The sequence below is a fragment of the Pygoscelis adeliae genome, unplaced genomic scaffold, assembly GCF_000699105.1.
Source record: "Pygoscelis adeliae isolate BGI_AS28 unplaced genomic scaffold, ASM69910v1 Scaffold93, whole genome shotgun sequence".
NCBI classification, from domain to species: domain Eukaryota; kingdom Metazoa; phylum Chordata; class Aves; order Sphenisciformes; family Spheniscidae; genus Pygoscelis; species Pygoscelis adeliae.
The window spans coordinates 117,951-130,322 of NW_008824469.1; the positions used below are offsets into that span (position 1 = coordinate 117,951).

The window sequence follows — 12,372 nt, forward strand, 5'->3', positions numbered from 1 at the left end:
GCTCACCTCCCGGTCCCCGCTGTCCCGCTGCCTCTGCTCCCCAAGGCCGTGAGGCAATCCCGCCGTGCCCCCCGGGATCATGCACCTCCCCACGCAAGGTGCAGGCAGCGTGACGGGCTGCAGCGTCCGTGCCAGGACCCAGGCACCCCGAGGCGGGCTGTGGCACGGCTGGTATCACAATCCCCATGGCAAGGAGCTCGCCACCTCGTTATTTCTTATTTACAAAACCAATTCAAAGTAATGGAGAACATACCTGTTTGAGGCTGCAGCTCAAGAAGATGAGACCATGTATCACGAACCGCTTGTGTGTAATACCCAATCTCAGCATTTGCGTGAAGACCAAACACCTCTGGGGTATTAGCAAGTGGCAGAGATTCTATCGCCTCTGCAATACAAAAACGCTTCCTAAAGATGCGATATATTAAACCACGGCTACCAGGCAAAAAAGGATACTGCAGAGAATTCCATGAACGATTTTTGTTATTGCTCTGCTTGAAAAAAATCAAATGCTATAGCTGGTGTTGAAACACTGCGAGGATCCACTGAACATTTTTAAGCATGAAATGGGCGCACAGGCACACACGCCCCCCACATACCCCCCCCCACCCCCCCATGGAAATGTATCACTTAGTAATAAAAAAATTAACCTGCTGTTTACCTGGGGATTTTAATTTTTTTTTAAGAAATGAGGAGCTCGCTGGTAAGCTCACGTTACAAAGGGCCGCTCACATAAAGCAAGAACATTATCATCAGTGGATTACTCCGTTGCAATACACACACGCGCAATGCCTGAAGTTCCTTTCAACTTCTCATATCCAGCAATGGACATATGGAGCGAACGTATACTGTAAGCAGACTTTTTTTTTTTCAGTGCCAACTTACGTGTCAGGAAAAGCATTTCTTACCGACAAAGTCGTCTTTTACAGTCCCCTGTGGAATTTTATAATCAACCTTGTTGTCTTTATAAAAATGAAACTCCTGGAATGTGTCAAATATGAAATCACCAAGGTACTCATCCATATAGATGGTCAGAATGCGACGATCAAAGCTATCAATTGCACGCCCACCATACATGACCTAGAAATTAGTTACATCGATATTACAGCACTGGCTTTTGGGACAGCAAATACAGCTAAAAATCACTGAAAGGTCCAAAATACTCTTCGCTTTTGCAGCGACCACATGGCGTAACACTGTCTCCCTTAAGGGATACCAAGTACATCTTCTCTAGCCCCCTCCCAAGGGGGAACAAGCAGGAAGTATTTGGACGTAGTCTGGAGACAGCTGCTGTGGGACACTCCTAGTAACCAGTCTTGGAGATTTATGTGCAACGGTACCTTCCTCAGGTACCAGCTCACGCTCAGCTGTGATTAAGTGCTGCAAAATAACAGCTTCCTGTAGGATTTCATGTCACAGCAGCAACGCTGAACCGGCCGGCTACAGCACAGCACGTATCACATACAGCACTGCCAGAGCTTTAGAAATCTGTTTGTACAGCTCTCACATCAGTAATACTCCACTGTACTAATAATACTGTAAAGTTGTGCTGTTCAGTACCTTTCATGAGAGGATCCCAAGGGTGCTCTCACTCAAAATTAATTAAGCACCGTAACTCCCCTGTTGCGCAGTTACACACAACGGCCCTACTTCATGGAGACAATGAGATTAAGTGACTTGCTCAGGGCTACGCGGGAGTCTCAAGACTGCCCAGGAGAGATTCTCAGCCAGCTTTACGTGATGATACAGCCCACGCAGAAAGGAAGCTTCATTTACCTGGATTCTTTTACCATCAAGTGCTCCTTAGCGACATCGTAGGCACTCACCTCACCAATAAGATATTTGAGACTGCTCCAGGGGATTTTATCATCATTTTGTTGGAAAGCTTTTGTCAAGTATGTGTTAAGAATTTCCATGCAGACCTAATGAAGTTGTTGGAACACGTGAGATAACAAGATTCATAAATCAGCTATACATATCCATGGATTTTATTTAATGTAGTTCTTGTTTGAAAACTAATAATCATTTCTTTCTCAAATTATTAAAAAGTTAAGTATAAATCCTCTTAAGAAAAGAAACCCATGAGAGAGGCAATATAAACATGAAGGATTGGGAATCTGATTAATTTTTAGTGGCCAAAATTGACATTATAGAAGATCGGGAGTCTACACGAGTCCACAGCAGCAGAAAAAAATGAGGCAAAATGTTACTGTGAGACAGGATTAAAGCTGGATAGATTATATGTTTTCAAAAGTAATCTGAGCAACTCAAGAATATAAGAGCCGTTGTAATTATTTTCTTACCTGGAAATCAGATTCATTAAAATCATACGGTATGTTCCAGCCAACCTTCCCAAACTTCCTTCTCTCCTGAACCACAGCATGGAAAAATGCCAAGACGTAGACTAAGGGTTTAAAGGCAGGATGTGGGCACTGCTCTAAGGCTTCCTGGGGAATTTTGAAGTAGGTGGCTCTCATATTCAGTTTCAGACCATTAGGTGGTTCTGTCACAACCTATCAGAATAATTAGGAAGCCATCAATTACTGGATAGCCTCAGGAAAATAAGCTGTAAACATATCATGCTCTCTGAGTAAGCTATACAATGCAAGCTTGAAAATTTTGAACAGCTTTCCAAATTCATATCAATATGGGTTTTTTTCTTACGTAAAGACATGAAAAGGACCTTTTAAGTTTATCAAGGTAGACACACGTACGTAGAGAGAAACCTGATATTATTTTATAAATAGTCATGTTATTGGAAAGACATTAATATTGATCATACTTGAAGACCTAATTTACTGAAATATCAGTACTTTACACATTTTGGTGTGTCCAAATATCACCACAGTAAGATGGCTTAACGGTCTTTAATATGGCTTTACTGATGATCAAACTGAGGCAGAGCCAGCTTCCTGGCACCTTTTTCAAAGTGCTATAAAACCTTTGTTCTCAGTGCTCACGGCTGGACCTACAAAGTCCACATTTGCAGCCTTTTAAAGATACATTCATGCTCACTTCTCCCCACTGCAGCACTAAGCCCTGCTGGAGGTGAATCAGAGCTGTCATTGATACACTAGAGCACATATTGGGTGGATCCGTCATGCTGCTGCTTTCAAATCTGTGAAATAAAATAATTATGTTTACAGGACTGGTTCAGCTCAACAGAAGTAAAGCAGCCATAGAAAAGAACATCAGGACAGTATCATGGCTCGTGCCTTCAAAATAATCAGCTCAGCTTGCTCGTGATAAATGCTGCTGCCTGAAGTAGCAGCTGGAAACCATTATCCTATTACGACGTCTGCTCCACTGGCACTATTGCCAGGCTAGACAGAGACCTCAGCTCTGCACTTCAGCATCAGGACTGACAGGACTATTTCTGTCTGTCCGGATATTCCTCACTTGTGGCGGCATTTGAATCTAAAGAGCATTTATGACATTTCCAGGTTTACTCACAAACCTCTACTCTGAAATAACTGCTTCAGAAAAAAACCGCTGAACAGCTGTCACCCAAAGGAAAAATCACCAGAAGATAAACGGGATGATGAAAAAAAGGATTTGGCTTATAAAGACAAAAAGCTGGTACATACAGCCCAAGTCAACATGCTGCATTCAGGTCATGCTCCTCCCAAAGCCAGTCTGTTTTGCTGAATAAGAGTGGCAGGACATGCCCTCCTGACTGGGGTTTCCCCACTGCACAGTACCTTTAAGGACTTCTGCAGTATTCCAATTGGGAAGCCCTCGGTCGGGTCAGTAGTCAGCCAGAGGCGAAAGTCTGGGTGAGGCTTTGTAATTTTCTCCAGGGCCTTTTCCAGATTGATAAGCCACCTCACCAAAAGGTGACAGTTCTGCAACATTAGCCACTCTCCGCGAACCACCACATTCTCCAGCATCTGCAAAGCAATCTTGAGAGAAGGAAAGAACTGTCTGTGAGTAACTCTCCCTTTATCCTGTAAGCACACTGACTCTGATGGCTTAGTGCAGTGGATTTCTTCCTGCTAGCAAGCACGCTCAGCCTTTTAGTTAGTTTTAGTAGATTTACCAGAATGCTCCTTGCTGAGAACAGACCTTTTCCAATACCACAGGAAGTTGCTCTGAGATGCTTTTTTTATTTCATTAATTCCTTTTGAAATTAAAAGTCGCGCACATGATTCAAATATTTCGAAACAGTTCAGGAGTGTGCACGGCCCAGAAGAGCGTGAAGATCAGAGCCTAGGAAGCGGTGGTCTAAATGAATCTAATAGGAGTTCTACCACTTGACTGAAATGACAGCAAATTCAGTCAGCTGCTAAGCTTTGGACATCCCTGGCTAAGTGTCCCTAACAAAAAGGAAAGCTACAGGAAAGACAGAAGGAGCAGCAGGATATCTTTTTGGTAACAAACACTGTGACTTCCTATCAACTCACATCCATACACAGAGACACAGGGTCACTGATTAACCCTTGAAAGGCTGCAGAGTAACATCTTTTCAGCTCAACTGTTTTTTAGCAGATGACAATATCATTCAGAATCCACCCTTGTCCAAACCGTAAAATCAGCCAATCAGCCAAATGCCCGCTTTCGCACTACAGGAAAGCATTATTCCCAGGCTGGCAAATTGTGTACTATGTCTGAACCACAAAGTAACTCCATTTTAAACGGAGCAGGCCTTTGGAAAGGAAATTTGAACAGGCCCACAACATTAAGAGCGTGATTTGCAATTCACAGACTAACTTGCTGCAACACAGCACATCCCTACCCTCCCACCCAAGTTACCTTTTCTTGGCCTTGTCCCATGGCTAGGAATTTGAGTCTATCCCCTCCAAAGCCTGTCCTCTCGGCCAGTTTCATGAGGTCACTGACAGGATCAGAGCCAGGACTTAAGATAAAAACAACCGGTGAGTAAGGGCTGCTCTGCTCCAAGATAGCTTCAAAGCTGATCACAGGGGGCTGCACATACCTGGTAAGAAAAGAAGCACAATAAACTTCTAATTTGCACAAGAGCAGCCATCTTGTGTGAAAGATGGCTTTTACACAAACATCAAAGCTCATTGCAGACCGCACATGGAAACGATACAGAGACAAATCATGTTCTGTTGTTTAGGCAAATTACAAAATCATTTACATAGTTGATTACAACTCCAGTTCTGTGTGAAATACCTGAATGGTGTGATTCGGATTTGAAAGAAGAGAGTGACTTACTTCTCACTCATTGTCAGAGAAACATAGTCCATTACTGCCCGATATAGCCGGTCCACCCGGAAACACCGTAGAAGTAGGAGCTTCTGAAAGTTCGTGAGATTGTTCTGGTACTGCATGGGGAGTGGCATCTGCTCCAGAGCATCTGTATCATACCACTGGCAAGAAAAGATGGGAGACAAAGCAAATGGATCAAATGGCTCTATCAATGAAATTACTAGGAAAGCAGACAAAAGCAATTTGATTAACGAGGGGCCAAGAGACACAAGGAGAACAAAGAAGAAAGTCAATCAGCTGCAAAGAAATATTAAAAGATCAAGTGAATGTAAAAACTTCAACTTCTTCAGTATAAAGTATTCAAGTCCAGAAACACATTTGTACTTTCGTTTTACGTCAAGCCCAGAAAATAGCATCTCAAGCAAACAGTATTAACAGATTGCTTACAGAAAGACTTCTTATAAAGCAAGAAGACATGAAATGAAACTAAAGGCAGAACAAAGGAAAGTCTGTGTTTGTAACTAGCCTATAGAACTCACTGCCAGAAGAAGATCAAAGTACAATTTAGCAGTACAAAAATAACAGTGACATGTTGACTGTTGAAATCAACAGCAAAAATTCCACTGACTTCAACAGGGCAAATAACTCATCTAAGGCATTTGACTGGAAAATAAAAAATCTACAGTATACCAGGGAAGAATTTTTTGGTTTGCTTTTTAAATAATAAGAGCCCTAATTCTTCTGGAAATAAGCCAATCCCTCACTGAGGTCAAGAAGAAAAGCAGAAAAAGCTTGACAGAAAAAGCCAGTGGTGACATGCCTCCTGCCGAGTGCTATGGCACATTGCATCATACTTGAACATTTAATACCAGAAGAAAATCAAGGAGAGAGAACAGGATCGCAGAAAAGCACGTACATTTTTCCATGCATCTGGATTTTTTTCCACATCATCTGGAAGAGATTCAAATTTCTCAGGAAATAGTTCAGACAAGCGAATTAGGTCTTCCCAGCCTTGATCTGGAAGCCAAGCATACGGTTTCTTTCGTGCACTCTTCTCCAGGGAAATATTGCCTAGTCACATTCAGAAACCAGAGTGAATGTCCATGTCATAAATCCTCCAGTACATGACCACACATACTGTCCCACTGCACAGAGAAACCAACTGGAAATTTGTTTCTGGAAGCACTGTAAAGATTAAACTGGTCTGCTGAAGAAAAGATGGCATTTTATAAGTGCTTGCAAAAGCCAGAGTTGTATCTTTGCAGCCATTTCTAAAATTATTTATACGTAGTCAGAAGATAACTAAAGATTATTTTCTCAGGTAACGTCCTAACAATTAGCTAATGTGAGATTTGTCAACATCTGCAGAGGAAGATTAGCCTCTTCACTGTTTAACAAAGTGAAAAAAACAGAAATAGCAGAATCCACAATTTGTGTAAACCAACATAGTTCAGCTGTCTTCAGTGGTTTCTCTAGGTGCTAGCTCTTACAGCAACTCATATCTAGTCAAAAATCTATCTTTGAAAGATCTTTTAGCTATTGCTACATATAGCTATATATTTATACATAAATATTCACTTTACCTTTTAAAAAGAAGTCGAGTTCTTCTTGTGGAACTCTGCCATCAGCTTGTTCTATCCTGACAGTCATATTAAAGGAGAATAGTAACTTGTGCTTCTCAAACAAGCCTACATTAAAAGGACAATATTTTCAGAAATCAGCTGCTAAAATGTATGGAACTGGAGCAATCTTTAAATTCATATTCTGCACCTGGTCACCCCACAAAGATCAGGGTGGTCAAAGATGGGGCTTTGGACCAGGCTTACAGAGTCAAAGCAGCTTCTGCGAGCTACATCCAGGGATGCAAGATCCATAGCTGCGATTTACCATTCGTAACTGTATTAAGAAAAGCATTTCTTTAAAAGTTACATTGGTAATATGCATAGTTTCTTCAAACAGACATAGCAGGGGGTAAAGAGTAAACCAGGACCAATGCTGAGAACTGAACGTTAGTGAAGTCACTGGTTGGTAACTTGCCTCTTTAATGTAAACCAACTGAAGGCATGGCTTTTAACAAGCATTTGCACAACACAGTATCAGCCTGTCACTAAATCACACTAACCTGTGCAGCCATAGTTATAGGTGTTGAAAGTCAGTGTATCTATGATGTTTTTTAACCTCTTCAGAAGAATAGGGCTGGGCATGGATTTCCGAAGAGAGAGTCCAAAAACCTCTAAGAAGGAGACCAGTGAGTACTGATACATGATGTTGACAAGTGCCATTTCAGACAAAACGGAGAATAAAATGGCCCCCCTCCTGGCAGCTGGTCTGTAGCCATCTCGAAGACGATCAATATCCACCGCTGTCGTCTCAGCCAGATTCAGTTTTTCAATCACCTAGCCATACATTGATTTTATACAAATGTAATTACTGCGCTGATCCACGGTATGTATATTACACCACAATAAGCAGAGCTATTCAGTGCCTGCCTCTCTATGTTGACTGTATAGGGAATCTGGGCAGGTAACCCTAAAGAAGTAGTATGAATTGTAAAAAACAAAAGTTAGATAAAATTAATCCCATCCTGTATATTTATGAACAGAAAAAGACTAAGTTTTACACAGAATCATGGAAATAGTGTGGGAAAGGCCCTCTGGGGATCTTCAGTTCAACTTTCTGCCCAGAGCTGGACTATGATCACCACTAGATCAGGTCAGCTGTGGCTTTGCCCAACTACGGCCTGAAAAGCTCCAAGGATGGAGATTCTACAGCCTCTCTGAGTAACAAATAATTTTTCATTTCAGATCTGATACAATACAAGACAAAGGTTGTTTCAGAGCTGAAAGAAATATGTCATACACTCTTTGCTTTAGAACTGTAAAAAAACATTACTTTGGTCCTGATAAGGACTTTCCTGAAGACAGGATTTGGTTCTCTGATGCAATAAAATACTGCCCAATACTGAAAGATGCAACATACTCATGAGAAAACTCTCCATTTCCTTTCAAACTGATTCCTAGCTTGAAGGGTGTAAGATGAAGCACAATGAAAAAGGAAAGACGATGTTCTATTAGCAGATATCCTTCCAAAAAGCCCAGAGCTGGTACCTCAGTAGCTTTGGATTTTGTCTCTTCCAGGGTTTGCACCAAGTCCAAGTTGTCCAACATGTTTCCTGTGGAAGATGTCAGTTCCCGAAGGAGAGAGTCTTCCAGATCTTTCAGCAAGTTTCTGTTGTCACTTGTCTCCTGGATGAGATGTTCTCTCTGTTCTTCCAATTCCCTTCTTTCAAAACCCGTAATGACGCTGAGCAACTGATCCTCCAGGCCCTTTAGTGTAACTACAGACACAACACATGTACACAGCACACAGTCCTTTTTTAAACACACAGACAGCTTTTACACAACGTATTTTATCTTGATCATCTGTCTGCGATGCAACAGAGTGACTTGTTTAATAATTCTGTATCTTAATTCTACCAAAGCATCCGAACCTGACAGATGCAAGAAGAGGTATTTAGCTCAGTTTCAGATTAAAAGAGAGAAGTGAGAAGAATTTTCTATTAAATCAGATGCTAAGTATAAGGGAGACTATGAATTTTTTAGAGTTTCATTGCTGTTTCAGACAAACACCCAGGCCCTAAACTTGCACTACAGCATAATCACTACTTCGTTACTAAATACACATTTTTGCTTACCTGTATAATTGATAACCATAGCTTTGCCAAACACAGAGGGAGAATACTTTGGGTTTGATAATTTGGTGTTCAGGTACAATCTAAAATTACTGTCATAGTCAACCTCTTTGTCACCCAGGACAATGAATGTTCGCCCCTGTGCAACTTTGATATTCTTCTCTAAGACATTGTCTATCACAGGATCAACGTATTCATCGACACCATGCAACAAGAAAGGGCTTCCATGCTTTATGGCCAGTTCTAGTTGTTTAAGGAAATCTGGGTCATTAAAGGAAGCCATCTGCAAGAGAATAATGGGAAGATATGAAAAGAGGACGGATATTCAATTTGCAGAACATTATTATTTCACAATAGTTGCCAGCACTAATGAAGTTTGCTCTTTGTTGCTTTTTGTCTTTCCTCTTACAGATGATATAAACTGCACTGGTACAAAACAGTAAAGGTGCTTATTTTTTTCTGATCAGTTGAGAATAATTTCCATTTTGAGAACTATTCTTCAAAATTCCAGCTGCGCCTCTGACTGTGTTGTTATCCTACATGGAAACTCCATCCTGGAGCTGAGATAAAACACAAGCTACACCAGCCTTTTGGTTATACTATTTCTGCATGTACTAAGGCTGGCCAAGATGCCAAACAAACCATCCGCCCCAAAGAACTGAAGGTCATGTGAACAGTAATATTCACTATCTATTTTAGAGACACAGTAGTCAACACATTTGTCAGTACATAATTGGTTTCCCATTCAAGGTGACAGACATTTATGCAGCTTTTAAAACAACCAGTAAAGAAGTAAAATGATCATTTATCTTTACCTTCAGGTTATTTTTTTCTTCTTTCTTCTTAATCCAATGTAATGCCTGTTGTTGTGGGTCAATACAGAGTGGGAAGCGGCTTGCATATGTTGTCAGGATGCCATTCTGGATAGAGAGCTCATCTGGAGGCAATCCTTGGGAAACCCACCTGGGAGCGGAATGGATCAAAGACCAGGCTGGGACAAAAACTTGATGGGAGAGCAGCACATTTCATTTGTCAGCAAAATCATGCAATTCACTGAGCGCACTATTAGACGCGCAAGGAAATATATAGTGGATGTGATTGTGAGAATAGCGTCAAAACTCCTGCTGATTCATTGTACGAGTCATTTGTAACTAGACTACTCAAAACACTGACTGTTGCACTTGGTGAGTAATCCTGCAGTAGTTGAAACACGGGCTACCTGGGCATGGGTTTAATTCCAAATTCATTGAAGTCAATGAAAAGACTCCTGCTGGGCTTTGGGTTGAACACATACTATAGATAACTCCTTAAAAAATCTCCTAAAAAAGTATTATATGTGTCTAGATTCAATCAATGTTCCTGGAGTGTGAAGTATAATGGTTTGTTATAACAAATAGCCTCTGTTAACCAGAAGAAAAATAATTTGTCTCCTTACCATCTTTGAGACATGAAAGTAAAATGGGCTCTCTATTATGGCTGCGCACCTCCACCCACAATGCCAATTCTATGCTACAGATTCAGATCCAGACTCTCACTTCACAATTTCACATTCAGTAGTCACTGGGTTTCTCGACTGGACATACCTGCTCACCTCCACCTCATTAGTCAGGAGGCTTTCTAACCTAAATGGTTGACTGAGAGGAATCTCTCGTGAGAGGATATCTTCTTGCCACACTTGATAGATCATTTCATTACGAAACTCCCAGTTGAATGCTCCTTCATAGCTCAGAAAGGCAGCACAGAGTAGACAGTCTCCAAGCAACTTCACCTTTCGTATTTCATAGTCCTCTAATTCCTTTGTCCACCTGATAGAATTATAAGGGAATCCTGGGTCAGTCTGTACCAGGGAGATGGGGTTTATGTGCAGAATTTCCAGCTGCTGCTACTTTAGATGTAGGTTGAGACAGACCCCCAAATTTACAATCAGTTGCTCTCTCACTATTATGATGGCCACAGACATTGAGTTGATCTGAACCTTCTTCCATTTAATCTGAGTTCACCTTTTTCTTCTGCACTAAAAATTGTTGTTATTATTTTTCAAGAGCTAATGGATATTAGCTTAGAACAGATATTTATTAGCTCTTCTCAGAAACAAACATCACAGGAAGTGACATTTCAAAAAGTGTCTCAGTTTGATAGATTTTATCCCTGGCACATGACCCTCTGATGTCAAAAATGTCCCTCTTTGAACCTAGACTTACCTCTTGTTTTCAGATCTCAAGCCAAAGATGAGCTTGTCAGCAGCATCTAATCTTCTCTGCATAATCTCTGCTTCTTCTTGTAACTGTTGCTTTTCTTTTATTGCCTCTTGATATTTGTTCCCCAAAGCTTTAAGCTCATCCTGAATGGTAGCCAACTCTGCCTTTATCTTTTCCAGTTCCCGCTTACTTGAGTAATAGTTCCGTTCTAGCCTAGCCACCTACATTACATTATGAAGGAAACATAAGAGTATCAGAGGAAAGAAGGGCTTTGGAGAGAAGTCTTAAGTTCTCAGATTTCTTTTGGCTATTTCATATATTTCAAAGTGTCCTGGTAATAAACAGTGTAAGCCAAAATAACTGGCACTGTTTCTCACCCACCTCTCACCTTCCCAAACATACACATCGTGGTCTGATACTGTAGTTCCAAAGCAGATAAATCTCCTAGAGTTTTGTACCCACAACATATATTAAAGCATGTGAGTAGTCCTGCTGACATTGGAGGACTGTCATCCCATGACAAAAGGGGAGGATTGTCTGCTTAATAACAACAATATTAAGACCTCAAAAACAGTCAGACTCAACATCTAGTGAATATAGTTTCTCAGTAGTCAGCTGTATATAATAACCTTTTCTTGAAGAAAGTTTCCCAGCATCATCTGTTGGACATTAGATGTCCTTTGGTAATACAGCTAACTTTCCAGTCATTCTAAAAAAAGTTCATCAAAAGGTCTGTGCTTAAAGGACATGGATGTTGTGTACTACTGAGCTCTGCTCTGTCCAAATGCTATGTATTTTGAAGTCTCTTCTCAGTAGACAGCTATAAACTGTGTTTTTCTAACCATGTTAGATTACAAAATTCCAACTGAACACGTTCCTACCTTCTCCTTCAAGCACTGATGTGGATGGGAATCCATATCCCAGCATCATTACACAACAAACACAGCAGTTCATAACTGAATACCTGCCTCACTCCTACTGCAATAGCTTTCCTAAACACCTCTTTTTAAGCACTTCAAAGAGGAGAAATGGGCAGTCTATGAAATTGCCAAGTATTTTTTTTTTCATCAGGATCATGCTTCGTCCTCCTCTGGGTTTGAACCCACACACTTTACCTTTTCTCTCTTTGGCTTGACTTCTTTAACTACATCACAGTAGCTCATCACTGCTTCAACAAACTTCAACATTCCCAGTCCTGCTCTGCTAACAAGTTCCATTTCATTGAAGGTAGTGTTAAGATTCTTTAACAGAGCTAAATGGGCAAACAGAAAAATATTGCAAATTAGTTGAATTACAGTGCAGAAATCCTCAGAG

General features: G+C 40.9%; 1 protein-coding gene across 1 annotated transcript in view; it reads right to left on the bottom strand.

Annotated features, from left to right (window-relative positions):
• The window catches only part of DNAH10 (dynein, axonemal, heavy chain 10), a 59,148-nt gene that overhangs the window by 2,982 nt on the left and 43,794 nt on the right, over window positions 1-12,372 (bottom strand). The window contains exons 60-75 of the mRNA XM_009321209.1: window positions 12,174-12,310; window positions 11,062-11,279; window positions 10,444-10,665; window positions 9,676-9,823; window positions 8,864-9,143; window positions 8,277-8,506; window positions 7,292-7,565; window positions 6,753-6,857; window positions 6,086-6,240; window positions 5,176-5,330; window positions 4,750-4,933; window positions 3,699-3,899; window positions 2,301-2,510; window positions 1,824-1,919; window positions 906-1,077; window positions 254-385 (exon numbers count right to left, since the gene is read on the bottom strand). Coding sequence (XP_009319484.1) covers window positions 254-385; window positions 906-1,077; window positions 1,824-1,919; window positions 2,301-2,510; window positions 3,699-3,899; window positions 4,750-4,933; window positions 5,176-5,330; window positions 6,086-6,240; window positions 6,753-6,857; window positions 7,292-7,565; window positions 8,277-8,506; window positions 8,864-9,143; window positions 9,676-9,823; window positions 10,444-10,665; window positions 11,062-11,279; window positions 12,174-12,310 — 2,919 coding nt within the window. The remainder of the gene's footprint in view (window positions 1-253; window positions 386-905; window positions 1,078-1,823; window positions 1,920-2,300; window positions 2,511-3,698; window positions 3,900-4,749; window positions 4,934-5,175; window positions 5,331-6,085; window positions 6,241-6,752; window positions 6,858-7,291; window positions 7,566-8,276; window positions 8,507-8,863; window positions 9,144-9,675; window positions 9,824-10,443; window positions 10,666-11,061; window positions 11,280-12,173; window positions 12,311-12,372) is intronic.